This window comes from Perna viridis, chromosome 8 (assembly GCF_037379345.1).
Source record: "Perna viridis isolate PV_CMFRI_1.1 ecotype Kerala chromosome 8, ASM3737934v1, whole genome shotgun sequence".
NCBI lineage: Eukaryota > Metazoa > Mollusca > Bivalvia > Mytilida > Mytilidae > Perna > Perna viridis.
The window spans coordinates 4,083,879-4,098,699 of record NC_142452.1 but is presented as its reverse complement, the minus strand read 5'-3'; the positions used below and the strand labels follow the sequence as shown (position 1 = coordinate 4,098,699).

Here is a 14,821-nt window from a genome sequence, read left to right as displayed (position 1 = left end):
ATTGAAATAATTATGCTAAACCTAACGGTTTTGGAGATATATTTGAAAAGCACATAGTCTTACCCCTATGTTCTATTTTTATTGATGATGGCAATGTTCTTCAGCGGATCAAAAATCCCCACATCAGTTCTATGTAGGATATCCCAAGGAACATTCATACCAAGTTTGATTCCAATTGGTCAAGTGGTGTCAGAGGAGCAGATTTTTGACAGAAATAATATTCAAAATAGCAAAAAAAGGGGGCAATAACTCCAACATGGCTCAACAGATTAAAATGAAAATTTGACCACAGATAGATCTCATCATTTTAACCCATGTCAGAATTTGGCTAAACCTAACGGTTTGGGAGATAATTGCGAAAAACTACTGTCTGACCCCTATCAGTGGTTTAGCTAGCGCTCGTCATTTTCACCATTTACGAAAGGATTTCATCAATGACGAAAATATTTTAGATCGTTTTCGTCACTTAAATTTCCATTCAAAAAATATTTCAGATGAATTTTCGTCACCTTGCACCTCCAATTTGATTGAAATATGTTTTATTTGATGAAAGATAATGTTTTTATTCAGTTTTTTTCTAGATTTTTTTTTCCCGACTATCACCCGGAATTTATCAATGTGACCAGTTACGCAATGCTAATGATGCATGATACTCGATTTGTTTTCTTTGATGTATGTTGACTTAGATCACGGTGATGTATCAATAAATCCAAGTATTCAAGAAAATGTTTGCAATTTAGCGCTGGCCAGGTGCTGCATTATCATTTGATGTCATGGTCAGGTTACAATGTTCGGTCAAGCGAATCCGTGCTAGATGCATTTAACCCGTCTGTCTTAACCCACCAGTTTAACTGTTCATATATATATATTTTTTTAAACTTTGATGATAAAAATAAAAAATATCACGTCTCAATAGAAAATGTATGTTTTCTATAATTATCATGATTATTCTATGTTTTGGGGTATTCTTGGGTATTCATGGGTATTTCTATGGACCCACATTTCAGATTTTAAGTACGTTTAAAATATAACTTATGCATCTTTTAAGGATTAGTCGTGTTAAACAATTTCGGTCTTTAATGAATGCCGACCGATATTTACTCCCATATAAAAATAACACTTCACGAGCCTCGCATATATAAATTATAATATAAGTCTAAAGGATTGTACAACGATACTGATAAATGTACACAATAATAAAATATATAATGAGCAAAATTTTCAGTCAACAATTTAAATGCACACGTACAAAAACAAGTGAAACTTGTGAATTTTTTTTTACCGATTTGGGGGGGGGGGGGTGTACGCCCGGTACGCCAGTCATTGGATCCGCGCCTGCCTCCGATGTGTGACTGGTCATCTAATGGATTTCAATTAATTTAAAGGATTACCGGACAGTTATGAAGTATTAATCAACGATAAATATTAAATATAAAATTCTTGAAATGAAATCACAATGATTACGAACTTCTTCAATTCGACTCATGATTCGGGGTCAAAGGTAACTAAACAAATTACCACCCAGCAGTAAGACATCAAGGAACACTTTAACCACCTGTCAGAATTTGGCTAAACCTAACGGGTTTGGAGATATATGCGAAAAACTACTGACTGACCCTATGTTCTATTTTCAGTAACGGCTGCCATGTTTTTCAACGGATCAAAATCCCCACATCAGTTCTATGCAGGATACCCCAAGGAACATTCATACCAAGTTTGGTTCAAATTGGTCAAGTAGTGTCAGAGGAGAAGAGTTTTGAATAATTGTTAACGACGACGACGACGACGACGACGACGACGACGACGGACGCCAAGTGATGGCAATAGCTCACCTGGCCTTAGGCTAGGTGAGCTAAAAATGGAAGGATCTATTGGTGTAAAAAATTGGTTAAAATTTTTAAAGGAAGAAAAAAATTGTTTCACAAAACCATATATGAATCTTCTTTTTTTCTTTTCTCTACAGGAAAAAAAATTAAAGTTGAAAAAACAATGGAAACTGTTGCAGCAAATTGTTCCAACAAAACAAAATTTGATGAATGGAAAATTACAGATAGTAATCTATGTAACTACTGTATAAAATTGGAAGAATGTGAACACTACTTTATGTCATGTTCATTCCTTACAGAATTTAGGATGAAAATATGACATCATTTAGGTTCGTACATATAAAACATTTAGTATTTTGATACAAAATTTTTTATAAAGAGTACTTCCGGTTTAATTATTTTCTAATAATAAAAATAGATTTTCTATATACAAATCATATTATGTATCACAGCAACGAAAAAATACAACTGACACATTTAAAAATTTTGTGAAGAATTTTAAAGCAACAGAGTAAAATCAGATAATAAAAACTTAAGAGAGTCTTGAAGCAATTTATAAATACATATTGAAGTTATATGCATATTAATTAAGTGAACTGTAAATTCGTACCTTATGGAAAGTTGCTTTATATATTTTGTTTTATATATTGCTTTTGCAGCTAGTTGTTTCCCTGGACAACTAGTGAAAATAAACAGAAAGCATTATGATATGCTTGGAATCCTGATGTCATTGTGGAATAAATATGATATTATTGTTAAAAAAAAAATTGTAATAGAATGGTGCTGTTAAAAGACAAGTATTAATTGTCATAAATTTTATTGTTTTGAAATTTTTAAGTCAGTTAACCTTTGTTTACTTTTGTACATTAATCACACGAGTAAAGTGAACTTGTGTTCGATGGATCTTCCCAGCTGCATAACGAAGTGTCATCATTACAAGTTTGTAAGAATAAGAAAGTAACTTTGAGGGGTACAAGGACATTCGGTAACTTTGAGGGGTACAAGGACATTCGGTAACTTTGAGGGGTACAAGGACATTCATTCAGCAATTGAAATAGCTTCACTCAGCAAATCAACTTACTTACCACATCCACTTCATGTTGTCCTCTTGCAGACAGGAAAAACTTTACAAAGACATTTGATCATTTGATTAATCTAATTATCTTAGCATCCTGGTTAATCTTCTTTTTGTGAAGTTAACATGCTTTTTAAATTATTTTTTGTCATCACATTTGTTGTTGATTTGAGTTGTGATTTCATTCAAATAAAACATATCCTAGTTTACGGTATTGCTCTCGAGTTACTAATTCCACGTCATATTTGCCTATTTCAAACATTTTGAACTATAATAAATACGGCAAAACATTGGATCGAACAAATTTATTGTATATATTTTCATATTGAAGGGATTTACCCTTAAATTCGATAACAGTTACGATCTAGTTCATAAACAAAAATAGTGGAATTTCTATTGGTACTTAAAAGTCCATTTAGAGTTTGACATTTTTTCTATTAAGAATTTGTCAAATTTCTCGTTATCGCTAACAGTAAACCAGTTTTTCCAATCCCCTACAACACCTGTAAAATAAAACAAATAGTTGGCTAGCAAAGCTATAATAAATATAAAATCAGAGAAACGAATACGCACATTTCCATTTTTTTTCTCATAAAAGCAAGTATCAAATAAAATAGAAAAAAAACTCTGTACTAAATAACACACGGAACAAATAGAAATAGATACACTAAATTATGACATAAATGTACCATTAAGTGATACCCTGTCATGTAATGATGAAATAAAGGGGAATGGCAAAATGTTAAGAAAGTTCTAACTAATATAAATACAATTTGAAATTTGCTGAAAATAAATCTTAATAACGTGTATTTTATGGTACGTGACAACTGTGCAAAGTTGCATTGATCCGCTCTCAAGTTCTCATCTGGAAACCGTTGAGAGACGGATGGATGGATACGCAACTTGTCGGAGGTGGTATCATATTATCTCGACACTTTGTGTGGTCATAAATATTAGTAAGTCTTGGATCTATTTTTAGAAAAAGAACGGACATGGTGATATGTTACAAATGCACCAGCGTACAACCTAAATACGAAATAATAAAAACTTTCAGGGATCACTTAAAGGTGTTCAATAAGTATCAACACACCTTAAGTTATGGAGGCCCCGACAACAACAGTAATAAAATCCATGGTAACGGAACGAAAAATCAACATCATAATAAAAAGTACCTTTTCTAAACATAAATTGCAGATTGCTCCTTTCTTTGTACGATTCCTTAAGTTGACTGAACGAACAATTTTCAGCCATTTTCTTATAAAAATCTGTCGATTTCTGCACACCTAAAAACTTCGCTAACCGATCAACTTCACCAACAAAGTCCTAAAAAATAGTCCTCGTGAATAATATTACAATAACAACTAATAAGTTTAACACAAAAAATGACAACAATCTGCAAAAATTATATGACTGAATATTTGATTGATCCCCCTCCCCCCCAAAAAAAAAATATATTAAGAACCTAAGTGAGCACAAGGCGTCAACATATTGGACTTTCAAATATTGAGTATTTGAAAAAAAAAACAGGATTTTAATACAAAGAAAATCTCAATGAATCATAAACTTGATCTGTAACTCATCATTCTACATTGTAGACTAACATATAAAAAAATAAGCTAAATATCTGAAAAATGCAAAATCCAAGGTCAGTTATTTCCATAAAAATCAGCATTGCGGTACAAAACGTTAACTTGATCTGTAACTTATCATGGTAGATTCACATACCAAAAATCAGCTCAATATCTGCAAGTGTTAAAAAAAAACCTTAAAAATATTTTTTTTATAAAATTTGATTGGTCCAAGACAAGTAATTTCAATAAAAATCAACAGAGCAGAACAAAACATAAAGTTGATCTGTAACTCATCATGGTAGACTCAGGTACCAAACATCAACTCAAGATCTACCATAAAACTGCCGCGAAGATTTCACTGTTTACAGTTAATGACGTATTATCGTCAAACAATCCTAGTTTCGAGGATTTTATGCATGGCATCTACCCCCGCCTGAATCCGCCCCTGTCAGCATTCCTTTAACATACAAATCAGTACTATTTCTTTTATTACACATCAATACAAAAAACTTACCCTATGCAAGTCTTCATAATGTAAAACTATCACTGGAATTTCTGGATGTTGCTCCAATACTTGTTCCCACTCCAGCATATATTTGTACCAGGCACAGTGATAAACTGCAGGAAAGCAAAAATGATGGTGACCTTTACATTATTTTATGTAGACAAGTAATCATGGGTGTGCTTAATGAATCCATGTAATAAAATGGTAATATGTACTATTGAAATAAAAAACTAATTGGTTTTTTTTCTTCTTTAGTTTACTCACTGCTCTAAGCTAGAAAAGATTTGTTTGCGATTTGCCGAAAATATTATGTCGATGTTCAAAAGTACATTTTCTTTTCAATATTTTATTCATTTGTTATTCATTTAATAATTCCAAATCTTTATATATTTGATACATAATGCATTATTTTGTACTACTGTTAAAAACCAACACGTTAAAAATAACCAGTTAAAAATCACAAAGGACTAATTTAGGATAATAAAAGTGGGAAAATATATACAATGTATGTACCCGAAATATTTTGGTGATAATATCCGTAAGGGGTATTTAGCAATTTTATAACATCTCAGTCTTTCATGATTTTTTGTGGGAAATCTTACCACATCTCTGCTTTCTAGAGAATCAAGAAATTTTTAATTAAGAGAAATATGTGTCCACTAAAGCTGGCACCCATTCAAAAAATAAAAAAATCTGAAGATTATTATGGTAAGTGATAAATGAGAAATTTAACTCGAGTGCCAGAAGAGATTGTAATGGTAGATGGTGTCTTTTTCAAATCAATATTATTTTATATCTGTGTGATATAATACAGCGAGGTATTTTGCTCTTACCCTTTTCGGACATGAAGAAATCCAGGAATTCACTAAACGTGCCACTATAATCGATCTGACGTTTACAGTGGTGATAATACGAAACAGCTATATCTTTAGGATTACGGGTTACAAAAATCAACTTGTTTTTAAGCTTTAAAATGTCTTTTGGCAGGTGTCTAAAGAAACAGTGGCTATTTAATGCCCGAGGTGAAGGAATTTGAAGAATTTTTTCAGGAGTTTGAAATGGAAGCATAGTTGTTTCTTTTGGCACGTCGACATATTCAATACTGTCCTGCAGTAACATTGTTGTTATCTCCCACGTCCAATGTGTTCCTGCACAGAAATGTATTAAAATTTTAATGTACAAAAAAAAAAAAAAGAAAAAAACAAATAATAAATTTCAAGTCGATATGAAATAAGAATTTAGATTATAACCCAATTTATCGACGAATCCAAGTTTAAAAAATGAACCATTAAAGTAGCTCACTTTAATAAATCGGACATCACGAGACTGCCCTGATTTACCAGCAAATATGTCAGACGACTGGATTACATTGTCATTTTTTAAACTACCCTGTAGTGAAGAAAAATACTTCATTATCAAAGCATTCGAAGTCCACCAGTGGCAAACGAGGATGCCAGAGGTTAGGAGACCCCCCCCCCACCCGCCCCGAAAAAAAAAAATTTAAAAAAAAAATTAAAATAAAAAATAAAAAAAAAACATCTAAATTTTGTCAAACAAAATTTTGACATTAAATGAGCAAATGATTGCAAATTTTGGTATCAACCCCTTTATAAATGTTTGGATCCGTCCTGGATCACTATATTTTCTTATAACTTTTATATTCTATTATTATTAGGGTAATTTTGTTACAATTTCAAGGTAAGCGACAGTCAGTTTGATACGAAGAAAATACGAAGTACAATTTTTGCTAAACTTTTTCTAAAATTTAAGTAACTCAAGTCGAGATGGAAGAAGTTCTGTATTGTAGTAAAACTTCTTTAACGACAGGCTTATGTTTTGTAATTCTTAAAAGAATCAAATTCAGACTTTACAGTACATTAAGAAGGGTCTTTCTTTGACAAGAAGGGGTGGTCGTTTAAAGGAAGATCTGTAAAGGGCAATTCTAAAATAGCATTCAACTGATAGGATTAGAAAATTGACACGTGATGTCCGTCTTATTAATCTTAAGAAATAAGGAGCTTATGGACAGTTTAGTTCTCTTATAGGTCAGTAAACAAGGTTACAATCTAATTGAAACATAGTCTTATACAAATTTATGTGCATAAAATTTATTGTCATATACCGAAACTTGCTTTTTACAGCCAATTTAACTTATGACTTTCATCACACTTTCAAGGTAGGTATATATTTTAAATTAAAGAAACTATAAAGTTTTGTATATTTATTCAGATAAAGACACAGTTTGCATGCTGTTTCATTAACACATGCATACCTTCACAGAAATTTTGATTAAAAACAAGTAAATGGAAAACAATAACCCTTTAATGATAAAAAAATAACTTAAATCGACTTTTCATATTGTAATTATAATGTAATAACCATATGTAATTACTATAAACTCTACTCAATTAGGTCTAATGCTAGTAATATTTAAGGAACTATAATCTAATTGTTTTTAAGTTGTAAAATTTAAGAAAAGACATATAGAAAAGGACAAGATAATTTTGTTTCAATATTTATATTTAATATTTTAATTGTATGATTTCCTCCTGCATAATGCATCCAGTTAATGATTGGGAACGGATCCACTTGAAGACAGATCGACTAGGGGACAGATGGACATGAAATCGGGGAAAGGGAGGGTCGGAGCAAAACAAAAACAAAAAAACAATCCTACTGCAATATTTGAGCCTTAGGTACATTACTATCAACCAAAATATTAATATCCACTCTTCCAGTGGAGTTACTCCACTCATATGCTCCACTGTGACTCCACCAAGGTAAAAACCAGGATAAAATTGCTCAATTTCATTGTTTTCAATATTTCTTTTCTGTCCTACATGTACATTGTATACTGAAATGTTACTAAAATACTAGAACCATTAAATACACCAAATAAAGACAGGAGAAGTTAAATAGACAATTTCTGAAATGGTGACTCCATTGTGGAGAGTGGAGATACTGTGACTCCACTCAAAATATATCCACTGTGGAGAGTGGAGAAATTAAAATTTGTTTTGACAGTAGTGTACATATACCTCTAGTCTATGTTACATTTGTAATCCTATATAATGCTTTTTTTTATGAATATTGGTATATTTGAGGATACAGGAACCAGTCGAGGACAAACTTGGGATGTAGGAATTTGTCTCGGTGATTATCGTCGGACCATTGGCTTCCTCAGCTGTTTCAGTTTTATAGTAAGGGTAGTTGTCTCTTTGACAAATTCCCAGTTCAAACATTCTTGATACTTCAGAAAAAGAAGTATAACTTTATTTTTTACTGTAACAAAACAGTTACCTGCTTTAGGATATGCTACCAGGAATACATCGTCTGATCTTACTTCCATCCTTATCACATCTGGAATATTCTTTCTAGGATCAGGAATCTTGCCAAGTGCAATGGGTTTCTTTGCAAGATAGTAACCTTCATGTTCTATAACATAGAACTTATTGCCATGGGTATCATCAAATTCAGTCACTTCTTCGTTTTGAAACTGGACTGAAAAAAATATAATAACAAAATGGACAACACCGTGTGACATTCCCTATTCATCTTAATATATGTATTAAGTTCGTAATTTAAAGAATATTCTTCATTGTAAATGCAATGTACATGAAACTTCTTTTTAGGTATTTATTTCCTCACTGGGAAAATGCATAAACCATAAATATTTCCTGTAATATGAACCATGCTGCCACTGAATTTTTTTGCTGAAGTTTCACATACTTCTTCCATCAGACAAGGTTTAAGGATATACACATAAAGAAGTTTAAGTGAAAATGGTTAGAATCAAGATTAACGGGATATTATCATGAAATCAAAACAAAAGTCACATGATTTTTATCTCTATTCAAGAGCCAAGTACAGAAATCCAAATGTAATTCACACAATTTTATTGTGTCCATTTAAAAAGAAGGTAACGTGAAAGTTCAGTTCTTATGAGTTTAATATTAAGATCATGAGAAAAATGTCTTTTCTAGTGTAGTTAGCATTATATCTATATATCATTTGATAATACAGAAAAAGATATATAAAATAAGCATGGTATGTTACCACAGTAACATCATAGGGATCCAAGGAAGCCTAGGCGGACAACCGCCCCCCCCCCCCAACCCTTTCAGAAAAATTTAGTTGATTAAATAGATTACCACTGAACCATGATAGAGCGGGGCCCAAACTAAGGCCACTCAGGTGCCCCTCTCTTTAGAGAATCTTTGGATCTGCATCTGAACATGTACATAGTTCAGATACATGTATGCACATGGATCACCTGCATTCTTTTATATCTTACATCCAGTACATTCATTCTGATAAAAGGGATCCTTCCTTTGATAACCATGTTTCCAACTCTTACAAACTTATGTATACACTTACACTGCACTAGTCTATGGAAGTACATATTCAACTGCTTGTTGTTTTATCTTTATACTATAATTTACTTGGTCTTTGTTATACCAAGAAAGAGGCTCCTTCTCATGCCTTCAAATACCCTTATTTTAGCGAGCACCAAGAAGCGGTGTGAACTCTACAGTTATTACATGTACTATATAAATTTCCCTTCAGGTTCCTCCCAATATACTAACCAAAAAAAAGTCATGTCCTGGAAGAAACAAAAAGTGACTGTCCCATATGGCAAAATGGGACAGCTCGGCTCATTTACATACGTCGGCCATTTTGTTACAAAATGGCATCTACAATAGCACAAATCTGTCCACCTCATTCATGTTTTAGTCAGTATAGGGCCACATAGAATACCTTCAATCAAGTGCAATGCCATAAAAATATTCACAAAAATTATTTAAACAAACACATAAAATTTCATTAGTATAACCATTAAAATGTAGGTTCGGCGGCTATTTTGGGAAATTTACATTACTAGTAAATACTTTCTATGTCAAAGCAACAAAATTCCTTCAATCGGCACTGATATTAGCTTAAAAAAATAACAAGGAATTATGCCATTGTCAGTTGCAATGTAAAATGTTGACAGATCTGGTTGCTAAGTTTTCAAAAATCCATAATATATGTATGTTGGTTTTTGTGTCACATTATGGGTTCCTGGGTGATACAAACGAACCTAATTTTCAGAAGTTTCCATAGAATCCATTTACAAATGCATCTGAATGGTAAAATAGCTCTCATTTACCCTAAAACTGTCTGAAAAATGTCATCGTCTGCATCAGGTTAAAAACTAAAATGTTGACCGGTAGTAGCGTTTGTGTCCTTCAAATTGAGGTTCAAAACAGGTTATTATAATATAATATAACATAAAATAGTTTTTGGAACTTCGTTTTAACGTCAAATTGTCCAACATCGACTCGAAATTTATCTCTTATGATTCAACGACGTCATGAATATTCATTACTTCATGAATAAAAAAGAGGGCCTGATTTTGCCATATGCTTACGAAGAAAGTTCATCGCTTTCTTAAAACAAACAAATGAAAATACATTGGTTAAGATTACATTTCAGCAAAAATAAATTCATCTTTCTTGATAGTTTTTGAGTTTTTCTCTGTTTTTTTACTTATTAAAAGAAGTGAATATGATGTTTTTAAAAAGTTCAAGAAACATGTTGATGTATGTATGTGTATCTCTGCTGTCCCACTGTTGCTGTTGTCAAGAACCTAACCTGCCTTGGAAAAAATATAACTCTGATTATATTATCAAAATCGAAGCATAGAAAGGCAATCATTTTCTTGTTTGGAATTTGCAGTGTTGTCTGAATTTTGTTTCCCTCACATGATATGTGTAAAATATTCCCACTATCCGTGGAGAACTGTAATATTTCCGGTATCTGTACAGATTGATCTGACAGGCCAAAACTGAAATGGATGTTGCTAGAGATGCCCTTAAGGGATAAAAAATGTAAAGTATTGCGAAGTGCTATAACATTATCGACCATTTTGAGATAGGGTTCAATACTAACAGTAGTCCGGTAGTCCAGTGCCACCCTAATTTGAGAGAGGACTACCTTCAAATTTTAATGAATAGTCCTTTTGGGTACCTAAATTTATTCTTACAATATTACTATACCTAAAGATAGGGTATAAAGATTATTTTGAGGACGACCTAATTTGTTGATCAGAAAGTCCTTTGGGCTACCTCGCTAAAAAAAGTTAAGTGTCAAACCCTGTGAGAGCAAAGAGAAAGGGGGGTAAAGGATTAGAATTTTGGAGAAAAAAAAATCAAGTTATTCATTTATTGAAAAAAAAATCCCCCATTAATTAACAAAACAAATTTTCAGATAGAAATGTTGATTTCGCTTGCTGCTTAAATATAAATAAAAATTGCTCTTGTGAAGTAAAAATTTTCATACGGGTCGACCACCCTTTTGAAAGAGTAATCAAGGGAACCAAGATTATAGCAGTAATCAAAAGAATGCAATCCAGGGACAAAGACCAGACACGGAAAACAGACACACACAACAAAGAACATAAAGTAACTAAAATCATACATACAAAGTAACAAAAGTAAATGAGCAACTAGGACTCCACTAAAAACTGGGAGCATGGACCAGGTGCACCAGTAGGGTAAGTGTCCTCTGCTTTTCTAGAAACACCCGCCGAGTTGCTCATAAAAAGTCAAGTCCTGGGTAGACAAACTAGGAAAGGAAAACTATGACCAGTTGAATAAATCAGTTTTCATGGTGCAGATGGATACACCGTAACGATGATGACGACCATACAACTTCTGTAGTGATGACTTCAATCTTGTAGCAACATAACCCTTGTCCAGAAGCCTATTTGTTAGAGTTCTAATGCGATACAAAAAGTCTGCGTAGTTTCGGCAAGCTCTGGAAAACGTATGAGTTGTGATATGAAAACTCCATATGCAGGTGCTGAAGGGATGTTGTCACAGATGAAAGGAAAGTTGACAATTTTGAATGAAAAACGGTGCTCAATGATTTAGGCAATGCCTTTTCCAGATTAGCTTCACGAATAAAATATTCCAAACATAATTTGTATTATTGTAAAACTAAAACTATCAATATATATACTGCGTTTGTCCGACCGAAAAAAAAACCGGGGAAATAAAGCCAAAATCTTTGACTAGTTGTGACGGAGTCAGTTTTTGGGATGTTAATTTTATACCTGTTTTTCATATAGTTTTAACTATACATTTTTGTATTTTCATTTGATTTCGATATCATTTTCTAAAGTTTATCGTACATTTTCCCTCCTTTCATCTAGATCGTGCCATTTTATTTTTCTGGTACCCTTTTCAAAATCTAACCAGTTGATGTTCCGAGTTTTCCGAATACTCTCGGCATTTTTCATTTAACTCTATGTTACGATATGAACTTGCTCGTATCGCTAAAATGAGGCATAACAAGTTTCTATTATTACTTCTGATTGGTTAATCTTTTAGTAAAGTAATTTTCCATTGGATTTTATTTTTACTCCTCTATATTGATTTTAGTATACAAGGCGATGATTTTCGCAGTTTAATTGCTTTTTCCACTACGAAGCCACAGCAGTCTCTACAGACTTAGTAAGTTAGGAGCAATTTTTATGCACCATTTCTGTATTTATATACAGCTTTAACAGGGATTTTGGTAGGTAATCAGGGGAGATAATTTTTTTTTATATTTAGGATTTTTACTGCTCTTCTGCACTTGTATTTTCATCCCACATTTTTGTTCTTAAATAGGGAATATAAAATGTCAGTTTAAAGTTATTAAATTTTCTAAAATGATTTAAAAAGTATTAAATAGGAAACTTTTATATAAAAGCCAAAAAGGGGTAATACTGACGCTCCGGCACAGATTGTTTTATTTTTGAATTTGAATGTAAATAAAAGATGTACTTGTAATATTAAATTATTTAAACTTTACAGTCTTTCTCTACTTACGTTGGCAGAGACTCAGGTCCTCTGAACGAACTCTATTTAATTTATAAAGGAGGAATACATCAGAAATAATGTTTCCTAACCCAAACCCAAGTAACATGAAATACTAATGGGCTAGAACCACTTTGTGCATCACTTAGTATCTGTCGTTCAGCAATAGCTCACAAAGATTTATGTCTGTCATTGCCCATCACTTAGCGTCTGTGGTTAGATATTTTCTGATTTTTCTGTTTTGAAGCGGTTGTGTGGTTTATTTTGGTTTATTCTGATCGATAAACACATTATAAAACATATTTAGGAACACTTTTAAAAACAAGACCATTCAACGCCCAAACCATGGCTTAAACCTTCTTTTTCAAATCTTGAGATGAAATAGAATTTCGTAGGTTGAAGTTTTCTGGGTTTCAAATAGTCTCGAAACAGGATATTCGATAAAACCAAACCACATTACTTCCGGTGTTAAAAATATAACCCCTCCTGTTAAGAACATATTCCCATAACATTTGCCATTGAGATTGGCCTTACCTTGAGGGAATAAAGCCATTCTTCTAACTACATTATAATTCTAGTTGCCTTGCAGGTCAAAAATGGGGACGTTAACATTCAAGCCGAATCTATGACGGAATGGTAAACTTTCCGTTGCGGAAATGAAGCTGTGATCAACTTATCAAGCTAAATTTTTAACTAAAGAACGTAACACTTGTAGCGTATATTATATATTGGGCAAGACCAGTTATGAACAAAGACATATGCATGTGAAGTGAAGTTCCAATAAAAGGTCACTGAGGCTTTACATGAGTGTATACGGGTATTACCGCGTAAGATAAATTGTAGAAATGCAATTTTTAAAAATTGTTGAAAAAATGTTCAGGATACCCTCAGAATGCAGGATTCGATGTTTAATAATTCAAAATTTTCTTGCCCCCCTACCCCCCCCCTTATCTAAAAACTATGGTTCCGCCACTGGTTTTTAAGATGTTTCATTTAAGGTTTCTAGTTTCAAATACTGCTTTTTCCTTAATTTTGGAATGGAAAATTTTCAGAGTTCTATTCAAGTTTTTATCGTCTCGCATAAATCTTTAATGGCATCTATATTTTTATTGTATTATAATATATGTGTATTGTATGGGTAAACGGGAAAATATCACAGGAAAAAAATCTCAATTTTGGTAGGAAAAAAGTCACAGGAATTAAAGTCACAAGAAAAAAGTCACAATATATATGATAATGGTTGAAAACGCAATTAAATTAGGAAATTAAAGGCTTCTTTGTCGTTAGAAATTTTTTTTTTTTTTTAAAAGATAGATTTCATCAAAATACATACATTTATTATTTAATTTTAATTTAAGCGATATAATATTGAACAAACAATTAAATTTTATTTGGATAAGTTAAAATTAAACCTTAATCGTAAAGGGTGAAAAATCATGCACGTGAAATTAAAAACGAAAAAAAATATGAAAAAAAGTAACAAAAATTAAAATAACGAACAAACAAACACAAAAAGAAAAAAAATTGGAATAAACACTCCAACAAAATATCATATGACTTTTTCCTGTATATATGTGACCATTTTCTGGCATTTCATATTGTGACTTTTTTCCTTCAAAAGTGAAAATTTTCTTGCATTCTATATTGTGACTTTCGTACATATAACTGACCATTACCTTGCATTTTGTATGTAAATTGTATATTATGCTTGAGCTACTATTTGGTCTTTGACGTATTACTGAACACGTGAATGAGTTAAGGATTAGCACTGACAGTACGTGTTCAAAACAAAATCAGTAAATAATTTCAATACTTATCTGCACCATGAAAACTGACTTGTTCAAAGTGTTATAGTTTTCCTCTCCTTTTTCGTCTACCCTAGACTTGACATTTTTTTAGCAACTCGGCGGGTGTTTCTAGAAAAGCAGAGGTCCATGCTCCCAGTTTTTCGTACAGTCCGAGTTGCTCATTTGCTTTTGTTACTGTGCATGTATTATTTT

General features: G+C 32.3%; 1 protein-coding gene across 2 annotated transcripts; it reads right to left on the bottom strand.

The window, feature by feature from the left end:
- Positions 1 to 3,191: 3,191 nt before the first annotated feature.
- Positions 3,192 to 13,496, bottom strand: LOC148609006 (sulfotransferase 4A1-like). Of its 2 annotated transcripts, none has more exons than XM_088595612.1 (6): positions 13,356 to 13,496; positions 8,278 to 8,478; positions 5,811 to 6,125; positions 4,987 to 5,090; positions 4,074 to 4,224; positions 3,192 to 3,404 (listed from the first exon to the last, which is right to left on the bottom strand). In XM_088595612.1, exons 1-6 carry the CDS (start codon positions 13,372 to 13,374, stop codon positions 3,295 to 3,297), a joined length of 900 nt encoding a protein of 299 aa, XP_088451738.1. In that variant the 5' UTR covers positions 13,375 to 13,496; the 3' UTR covers positions 3,192 to 3,294. The 2 variants fall into 2 exon arrangements, with proteins under 2 accessions (XP_088451738.1, XP_088451737.1); XM_088595611.1 differs by lacking the exon at positions 13,356 to 13,496 and adding an exon at positions 12,834 to 13,135.
- Between the last annotated feature and the right edge of the window lie 1,325 nt (positions 13,497 to 14,821).